The following is a 10,484-nucleotide window of genomic DNA, read 5'->3' as shown; positions in this document are numbered from 1 at the left end:
CTGCTTGGCACATTTCGCCGTATGCCAGACCAGAGGACAATTTCAGGGACAATTGGCAATGATGAAGTATCTCACAGGATCAGAATTCTCATGTATAGACAACTATGTAAAAGAGGCACACAAGATGGAGAATATAAGAATGAAAAATAAGGTGCTCAAATATATACTATTAGGTACAAAAAGAGGAGATGTTGGATCACTAAATATTAAGGTCTACAGATGCCCAGTTTAATTTGATACCTCATTGGGCCGACAGATCACAATTACAAATAAAAGTGAAAGTATATTCCTGGGAGGATGGGTTGATGGAATAATGGGATGCAAAACAGAGGCAGTATGGACTGCACAAATATAAGTGATAGAAAAATGCAGAGTGTGCCGTGAGCAATGGAAACAAACTGAAAAATGTTTAACATGGGTCGAAGATGAAGCAGGACCACTACCCATAGCCAAAATACAAGCCCCGACATTATGCTTTAGAAATAATGATACAGTAAAGCTTGGTAACAATGAAGGGTGCAAATGCCTTATGGATTTACCAGGTATGAAAGTTGGCACAGCTGTACTAATGGACCATTACTGGGCCTGCAGTACAAGAGATTATGTGCAGCTTCCGCCCAACTGGGGTGGCATATGTACAATAGTGCTACTAAATGCACCAGCATTGGTAATACCACAAAGTGAGGATGACATTGGGACTTTTCCTTCAATGACACACAAAAGAAATAAAAGATGCATAGGCCTAAAATGCACAAGAAGAACTGACTATTTTTCCAAGGAGGCCAATGCTGCATTCGATGAAATCCCAGAGAGTCATATGTTGTTTGGTAAAACAACAACTTTCTTCACATCCTTTCTAATGACTGGCCTGCAAGCAGCAGCAGATGAACACTGGATCCAGATAACTAGGGGGGAACTGTTACTAACGATTAATGCCACAATAAAGGGCTCCCATGCCATCAAGGAGGAGTAAATAGTGGCCAGATCGATGATCCTACAGAGGTATGTTCTGGACCTCTTCACAGCCATGGAGGGATGTGTATGCACAAAGATAGGGTCAAGTTGCTGTACATTTCCACCAGCACATGATGAGGAGAATGGGACCTTGACAGAGGCCATATACTCCTTGAAAGAACTACATGATACAATGGAGGAGGAAGAAGATGGCATTGAGGATTATAGCTGGTTCAGTTGTCTATTCTCCTGTATGCCTAACTGGCTGCCAGATGCATTCAAATTTCTGTTGCCAATTTTGGTACTGGTCCAAATGGCTTTTTGCATCTTGAGAATAGCAATAAAGCAATGTAAAAAGACTATCAAGAAGGCACTCCAAATGACAGTAATGATTAATGTGGCTGACACGTACATTAGTACACTCAAACTGACGATGAAGTTTACTGTCTCATGTACCCATTGTGCCAGCCAGCTAAACAGCCTGGAGCACTGTTGACATGCCCAAATGATACCCATAAATACAATTAGCACTGGATGAAATGTGACAACAATGGTGAGTGCTAGCCTATGACATGCAGTCCAGCAGAATATGTAGCACGGGTAGATAACTTGAGGGGGGTCAGCAGAGTGTGGTTGCCCAAGGATAGCTATAATATGAGACAAAATGAAGGAGTGGTCGATGACTCGACCAGAGGGGGGAATGTTGTGGGGCAATTATTGACCAGCAAGAATGTTCAGGCTCTGTCGCCCTGCCTTCCTCAGAAGAAACAAAATGATAAGATATGAAAGGACACATTTGAAACTGCACTTTAAATTCTCCTGGAAATGAAGCTGACACAAAAAATAGTTTGTTTTCTGCCACACACATTACCTTGAACAATTGGTGTGCTTTTAAATAGAATAGATTCGGTGACAGGAAGGAGTGTGCACAAGATAGGGACTCACTACACAAGTAGGGCAGAACAATTGTAGGCAGATTAAGGTTGCTGCTACCCATAGGAAGGGAGATAATGTGACAGGCATGCACAAGGAAATCGGTAAATAGCAAATTAAATGTGTCCTGCAGACGAAAATAATGTGACAAGCAGTTGCCATTTTAAACTGCACCAACACAGCAGAGAATTAAACACTGCAGCTTTAAGAGGGGACCCAGCTAAGCATGCTATTTGAACAAATACATTTAATTCAGGAGAATGCTCTGGTGGGTGGCTGGTAGCTGCCTCAAAGGAATGTCAGAGCCCAGGGCTCCATAGGGGAGGGGTACGTAGCGGAACAAGATACCATTGTGAGTGTTCAACTGTCAAGGTACATCAAGTTACAACAACACGTCAGACTATTTGAAGTCCAATGGATTAACTGAACATGCCAGGAAATGTCCTAAGTGGAAGACAGATTAATGTCTCAGCGATCAGCTACGCGTGACAGAGAAACATGGATGTGCCTAAAAAGACAAATAATTACATGGTGAAAGCAGTAAGATTCATAATACCAGTATTCATAAATGTGTCAAGAACAGAATGGCGGTTACTGTTGCAAGGATAAGGAGGACCGGAAGTACTGGAAATTGGTCCTTGAAACTCAGAGACATCATGGCAGAGATAACATGGGCTCTTTTATTTAATTAAGAACAAAGGCGATACGCGCATCCTCTGCTCCCATCTACATAAAATATGTCATCATGCGTCAGTTCACAAAGAGTGTGACTGCATGTTAACCGATACACACATGTCCTTTTCACTGCATAGTAATTTAGAGCCTACCAATAATATTCAAACATGATGATGTAGCACATTTTATGGGATGTTTTATGGGTGGGATCTTAGATAAAGAATTTTCCAATTATTATTGTTGGACATATAGAATTATATATGCAGCTTAGTAGAGGGAACCAATGACTATAAGTGATAGGTTTTCATAACTATGACATCAAAATGTCTCTATAAACTGCTGTTTCCTGTTGAAATGTGGGAGAAAATCTTGAGTGAGATCTTGGCTGTTGATCTTTGTTTTCCCCACAGCTTTACATGCAAATAAAGCTGGGTTACCTTGCATTTGGTATACCACAATCCACTCTGTGTTGTCTCTTTATTGGCAAATACCAGTTAGAGGGATATATGCTTTTTGACCTCTCTTTTCAGTTCTCTCAATCGTTCAGTATAGCACAGTTGTATTCCCACACTGTCTATACTTTATTGGCTTTAGATATTGCTTCTTCCAATGTTTCCCATATTGCCATTTCATGTATGGAGACTTGTTCAAGTTACCTTCTTCAACAATGTTCAGCATTTCTGATATGGAGACTTGTACAAATTCTGACTTTTTACTTCTTCTTTAACATTTATCTGCTTGTAATAATCTCTGCTCCAACTTTCCCCATCTTGACATTTCATGTATGAGGATTTGTGCAAATTCCATCTTTCTCCGTTACTTGGGCGGTATTCAGAAATAACTGTGAAATGTTTCTGTGCCTGTCGGTACACTACAGGGTTCACCCTATTACTGGGCATCTCACCAGTGTTCTCTGATCCGTGGCACATGACTGCGGCAAAGTCCTTACTCAGGAATAGCTTTGCCCACTTTGCAGATCCTGCTTCAGCTTCCCCACAAGCTCTGTGTTCACTTGCCGATGAAGCTATTGTTTTCCGGTACCACTGCTCTCTGAATACCTTCCCCGTTGCTGTTTCTGGAGTTGGTCTTCCCTGTTGCCTGCCACGCTTCCCTGGTCTCCCAGCACTCCTGTAAGGAAGGCTGACAAGTGGCAGCTTCAAAGTCCCTGCCTTCTGCTGCAAAGTTTGTTCCTGTGCGTCTCCCTTCACTCGCGGTTCCACTTCCCACTACGCCCGCTCTGCTGTTCTGCTCTCAGACGTCGACTTGAAAGTGCAAGCTACTTTTAAATGCCCTGCGTAGCTGATCTCCACTATAACAACTAGCCTCTGTATTTGACTTGAAGTTTCTTTCAATCCCTATTAACTCCTTCTTCCTCTTCTCAGTACTTGAGGCATTGTGGGAGTTGTAGTGATTTTGTTTCAGATACTTATATAGTACAAAACCATCAGAGATATAGGATGTTAGATGTGAGTCATGTGTACATGAGGTATGAATGTAACTCTGCTCAGAGTGTTTCACAGAACAGGTTCCTTGGGTCCTACAATGGGAGGACTTGTAAAATGACAATCGCCCATTAAGGATTCAGGAATTATGTGGCCTTCCTCATTTTTATGGGAAGGACATTGTATTTCTCCCGATGGGGTCAATACATCTCCTGGACAGCCATCTCCTCCTATGTGATTCTTCCTCATAATACCACCCCCAGGGTCAGGATTAGGTAGCGACTGCCATCCCCTGGCCACATGGGAGGAGGGTACGGCGTCCTCTAATCGCCAGGCAATTCAAATCCTGCATTTTAAACATGTAAAGAATAACAAAAAAGTTAATGGAGAATTCTTTTTGGCGGGTGGGAAAGGGCAGATAAGGGGTTGGGGGGTTGGGTATAGTTACAAATAGGTGGGGCAGGGGAGTTTGGGGGGATTACCCCCCCTCAAAAATTGTTATGCAGGCTTTGAAATGCCTGGCAGTGAAAGGACATAGAACAGGGAGGAGCTCTTAGATTTGGGGATCAGCGATGGCTCCACAGGATTCATCATACTCCCTTTCCCCCTCACCTCACAAACCTCAAGACACATAGTAGTCCCACCCCAACCCCCTTGCTTTATGTCTTCTCTAACTTAGAAAAATATTGCTTTTTATATTGTTAGGTTGTGCATTTTTTAAATTATTTAATTTCCTCATGAGAAATTTCCAAAAAGAGAAAATCATTTCGCCCTCAAGTGCGCTGGAAATACAAAATACGTTTAACAAGACTGCCCTGGAAGGCCAGACAGTTGGGCATGTTACATGGCCCTCTCAGAGAGGGGAGAAGTCCTGTCCTCACTCACAGGGCTGTTGCCTTGGATGACACTCAAAGGTTTTCGTACAAAGCCCTGAAAGAGTTTGGAAGTTTGTGGGACCTGGTTCCACTCAGAATTCGCGTTAAGTTTCCCTCGGACTCGATCACCCAAAACCATTTCATTCGCCCTGCATTAAACACGGGCCTGGACTGCGGATCTGCGTCACAAAATCACCAACTTCCTATCGGCTATTCTGAGTCTTGTGGTTTTGATGCACTTCTGCCGCCCCCTCAGGAAGTCAAAAGCAGAAGAGCATGGGTTTTAATCTGAGGACAGGCTAGGCATAGTAATTACACTGGCAGTGGATGGCTGTCCATCTCGGGAGCCAATCTTGCACCGCGCGAACAGACGTGCTTTATATATATTCGTTTTTCACCCGTAACGCGCAAGTTTGGCAAGGTCGGTGACCCCGTGCCCTACACCCACCCCCCCGGGATGAAGTCCTCCACCGTCAAGTCTGCCCTGCGACTGTTGAGCATGTGCGCCGCGCTTCTGCTGCTGGCCGCCGCGGTGACAGTGGCAGTGGCGGTGGTGATCTGGAACTCGGACGCGGCGCGGCAGTTGCGGCAGTGTCGGGAGCGAGCGAGGAACGGGACGGCCGGGCTGGACGAGCTGGAGGACGAGGCGGAGCACCTGCGGAGGAGTCTGCGGGAAAGCGTCGCCAAGGAGAAGGAACTCCAGGGCCAGCTCTCCCAAGCCGACCACGCTCTGCAGCAGCTTCACGACACGCTGGTCTCCTGCCGACACCATGCGGTAAAACTGCTTTCCCCTCTTCCTTCTTCTGGCATTAGCACATCTCAATGAAAAACCCAATAACAAGTGAGATTTCCCTATGTAGGCACCTCTCAAGCTTGCATATTCCCAATAGTATAGCAACTTCAACACGGTCACAATCCCCACAAGAGGGCAAAACGTTCCTGTGATTGTTCAGTATTTTTGAGAGACGTTTACCTTTCGGGTTTAAACTGCCTGTTGATTAATGACTTCTGGGGCTTTTGTTTGGACTCTTAATGTGTATGTGTTCTGCGATCTAGCACGGTGACGCACAGTACAAAGAACTCATCACAAAAACAGCTAGCTCTACAGGTTGCACCTTGCTTTAGGGTGAATGATAATGGCATGCTGTTATTAATATTTCACTAAGGCGCTGTATAGAGAAAATATCATACAATATACTAAAAGGCCAGATGTATGTCTGACCGATGCAGTCATGCGCAGTAGAGACTGCCCGCCTCGCCTGTTGTCACCGCTAGTGGAAGCTGTTGTCTTAGGAATTATAGTAGGCCAGCTCTACGTTTGCCCAATGCACCACATAACATGATAACACTATGGACATGTCTGTCCTCAGACACTTTGGCCTGTGTGCATGGGCTTTCACACTAACTTACATATAATTAGCACCCAACCGAAATTGATACTCATTTATCGACCTCGGAAGTATGAAAGGTTAAGTTGGCCTCGCTGGGATTGGAACCTGCGACCTGCAGATCGCAGCAGCAAGTGCTCAGCCCGCTGAGCTATCACACTGGAAAATCCATTGACAAAGGGCCTTTATGCTATGTTGTATATGCCCTTTACGGTGTGGTTGTGAATAGTCTGGGGGGACTATGAAATGACCAGTCATGTAGAGGCAGGTTTAAGGGGGCTGCTCCTTCTTGTGTATCATTCACCTGTATTACACCCCAGAGCCTCCGGTATATCACACTTCGCCAGTACACCCACCTTACAGGTCACCAAAGCTCTCTTCTGTGCAATTCAGTGTGCCTTTATTAGGTTGTTAAAATCACGTGGGTATAGTCACGTTACCTGCTTTATGTCATTTGCATAGTGTTTTAACCAGCCATTTAATTGACCGCGCTTATCATGTCCTTGGCATAACCTTCCCAGTGCTAAAAACGTGACCTACTCGTGACCTACTCGTTATCGGGGCATTTATGCTAAATGTATTTTTATTTGTATTTTATTTTATTTATATAACGCTTTACGCCAAAGCGGTTTAACAAGTGTACAAACCGGTACAAAAAGAATGCATAAATAGTGTCAGGAATGGATAATGGTTAAGTGTTAGAGGTAGAACGAAGATGGTCTTTCACACAAGTCTTGACGAGAGAGATCGAATAGAAAGTGGTAGGGTGTTCCAGTGTCTTGGAGCAAGAACAAGCAGGGTTTGGGGGGTGAGGGACAGAAAGAAGGAACTGAGATTGAGCACAACATGCGTGAGACAGTGATTATATAATGATATGATATGTTATTTATAACGCGCTTAATACCCAGAGGTTTCTAAGCGCGGACCTGGGGATCAAACCTGTGTTGCTCCATGTTGTCTTGCTTTCAAGACGAGCATGTTGCCGCTGAGCTATCCTTCCAAGGATTTATAGAAAGACATAGGAGCAGAAAGATAGCCATGCAAAGTTTGGAACACAACAAAAAGAAAATGAAAGCCAGTGAGGAGTGGGCAGTGGAAATAGAGTGACGAGGAGCTAGGCCAAGAAGGAGACAAACTGAGGAGTTGTAAATGGAATGTACGGGGCGAGTTGATAGGCAGGAAGAGCCAGTAACAAAGAAGAACTGTAATCTGGAGGGGATAAAAGGGAAGCAATAAAGAGTTTAGTTGCATGGAAGGAGAGGAAGGGACGTGCTTTCGTGATGTTATTCAGCAATAACAGAAATATAAGCCGAGAAAGAAAAAGAAGAATCAAAAAGAATGCCAAGATTTCTAGCAGATGAAGGAAGAGGCAGATTGGCAGGAGGGGCAAAGGGATTGAAGGTGGAGGAATAGCGGGTGGGATAGAGGAAGAGGGAAAGAATAGAACCTCTGTTTTGGTCGGATCAAGGGGACGATAATTAGTTGGCATCCAGTGTTGAGTGGCTAGTAGACAGCCTGAGAGAGAAGAGAGAAGAGAGTCAGGGAGGAGAAGGTGAAGAAGTGTGTGTCATCGACATAGAAGTGATGAGAAAGAAAGAAAGACGCGACTAAAGAGGAATAGTGCACAGAGCAAATAAGAGAGGGACAAGCACTGAACTTTGGGGTTCCCCATACCAAAGAGGGAAAGTAGGAGAAATAGAGTTAGCCCAAGAAATCAAGTAAGTGTTGTGGTTGAGATAAGAGAGAAACCAGCCCAGAGCAGCATTGGAAACACCCAAGCGAGAGAGAGTAGAAAGAAGCACAGAGTGGGCTACAGTGTCAAATGCTGTGGACAGATCTAGCAAGACAAGAAGGGACGACTGCTTGGCGTAGTGAAAGGATACTATGGAGTTGGTGACATATAGGAGAGCCATCTCTGTCGAATGATGTGGACATAAACCAGATTGGAAAATGGGCAGAAGAGAAGGGTCGTTCAGGTGAGCAGATGCTTGAACGTAGACAATGAGTTCGAGTAGTTTAGATGGAAATGGGAGTAAAGAGATAGGACAGAAATTGTAGGAAAGCGAGGGGGTAAAGAGTGGGATGAAGTTGTCCCGGGAGGATAGCTCAGCGGCAACGTGCTTGCCTTGGAAGCAAGACGGCATGAAGCAACACAGGTTCCATCCCCGGGTCTGCACTTAGAAACTGCTGCGTGTTTAAGCGCGTTATAAATAACGCAACTAAGACAAAAAAAAAGAAACAATTACGCTGTATAACATTTTTTTAAAAAAACAATTCCTGTAACAGCACCTCGATGCCCGTGGGCTGTGTGAGCGCTTTAAAAATGCTAAAAATAAAATAAATTAAAATAAATAAAGTATTACGCAGCCATAAATATGCTTAACATTGCATAAAAAAGCATGCAGAAGCAGGGTGGTGCTAGGTCTGGAAAAGACCCGGGGCTACTCTGATGTCGGAACTGTTGAGACTGGGGGCTAGCTAGCCTTTTGGCTGTAGCTCCTGAGATTCTATCCAGGGCTACAACCAAAAGACCAGGGGCTATAGCCCTTTAGCCCCCCCCCCTAGCAACGCCTCTGTGCAGAAGTAAAGATGTCTGCAGTCAAGTCCCACACTGGCAAATGCAAACACATCTTTACACTTTTTTAATGTCCCCATATTTCATATTACCTCTGTATCACAACTCATTGCATAGCACCCATTTCACAGGGTGCAGCACTTTTAAGAGTCCTCATGTACTAACCTTATTTCCTTAGCGTTTAGCCAACTCACGAATCATTGGCCATCTTTGAACCAGTGCAGAATCACTATTTCCTTAGAGGTATTCTTCCTTTTCTCACTTTCCCCCAGAAACTCACTGTCTACAGAGCTCTGGTCCTCTCTGGGCTGGACGATTGCAACAGCCCCATTCTAAATCTTCCTGCATCTACTCTTCGACCTTTACAACTTATCCAGAACTGGACTGCGAGACTTGTCCTTGGCCTCAAGCCCAGGGATTGTATTTCTCCAGCACTCAAATCTCTTCACTGGCTCACTGTGGCTGCACTGATCAAGTTCAAGACCTTCTGCATTGTCCACAAGGCTTTCTGGGGCCTGGAGCTGCTCTACCTCCAACTTTCTCTTCCGAAACACCTTCCTTCTAGAGCTCTCTGCTCACCCACCTCCAATTCTCTGAGGGTCAGTTCTCCAAACAGAGAGTTGGAGGCAGATCTGTCTCCTCGGTTGGCACCTTGCTCTGTAACAGCCTCCATGCCTCTTTCAAACTTGAGCAGAATCACCTCTGGTTCCGGAAGCAACTCAAGACCTTCCTTTTCATTACGCTTTCTCTCTTCCTCTCCCCTACTGATGAACGTGACTGCTCTGCGTGCTGGTCACCCTCTTAACTCGAGCCCTGGCTTCTGCATGTCCAGTTGCCCTCGTACTGCCTCTGGGCTCCCCACTACTTAAGGGTCTGTATCTGCAACCCTACATTCCCTTCTGTCTGCACTAATGAGCCACACACTGGCTGCACTTGTGAGTTAACTGCACTTCCCTCTTCCACTCCCCCGGCACTTCTCCCCTCCTCCCCTTCCATGCTCTTGCACAATCTGAATGACACAAGGCCTAGTAAAATCATTATTTTGTCCTCCCCTTGTTTCCCCCTCCTTGTCTTGTCACGCCTAGAAACACTTGTGTACAGGCGCGTTATAAATGCCACATCATATCATCATATCTTGTACATATTGAAAGTATCTCTCCCATCTATATCTTGGACTTCCAGCTTAAAATACACTTTTATTTACACCACAGAGCAAGGGAGGCAGGGAAATGCTGTTTGTGGTAGATGAACACAAACACAGGCATTTGCAACATCAAAAGTACTGCCCTGACATAAGATGACAGTAGCTGCAAAGGGTGTTAGTAACGAGGCATATTATGGCAGTACCTGGAAAATGCCTGTCTAATGCCCATGCAAGAACAATCCTGTTGGCCTTGCCAATGCATGTTTTCTTAACAAGAATTCAGCGCAAGGAACAGATGCAGGGGCAGACATTCTTCTTATAAATCAAATGGCTGAAGGCAGACTTGTTTAAAATAGCTATATTCTATTAGTAGCTGGTTTGCAGCTGCAATTAAACCATTACCTTTCAAAAGGCTGCCCAGCTAGACTCAAAGAGATCCCAAAGGTATGCAATTTGGGCCGGCAGAGGCAGGTAGTATGTGGGAATAGCCAAAGTGAC

At 44.8% G+C, this 10,484-nt stretch overlaps 1 protein-coding gene across 1 annotated transcript in view; it reads left to right on the top strand.

Annotated features, from left to right (window-relative positions):
• The first annotated feature begins 5,164 nt into the window (after positions 1–5,164).
• Positions 5,165–10,484, top strand: part of LOC138570262 (coiled-coil domain-containing protein 194-like) — a 172,100-nt gene continuing 166,780 nt past the window's right edge. Inside the window, exon 1 of the mRNA XM_069649030.1 lies at positions 5,165–5,654. Coding sequence (XP_069505131.1) covers positions 5,337–5,654 — 318 coding nt within the window. The 5' untranslated portion in view covers positions 5,165–5,336. The remainder of the gene's footprint in view (positions 5,655–10,484) is intronic.

Source organism: Ambystoma mexicanum, chromosome 1p (genome assembly GCF_040938575.1).
Source record: "Ambystoma mexicanum isolate Mex_15411 chromosome 1p, UKY_AmexF1_1, whole genome shotgun sequence".
Lineage (NCBI taxonomy): Eukaryota > Metazoa > Chordata > Amphibia > Caudata > Ambystomatidae > Ambystoma > Ambystoma mexicanum.
Note: the sequence above shows the minus strand (reverse complement) of the source record. Positions and strands in the feature narration are given on the sequence as shown.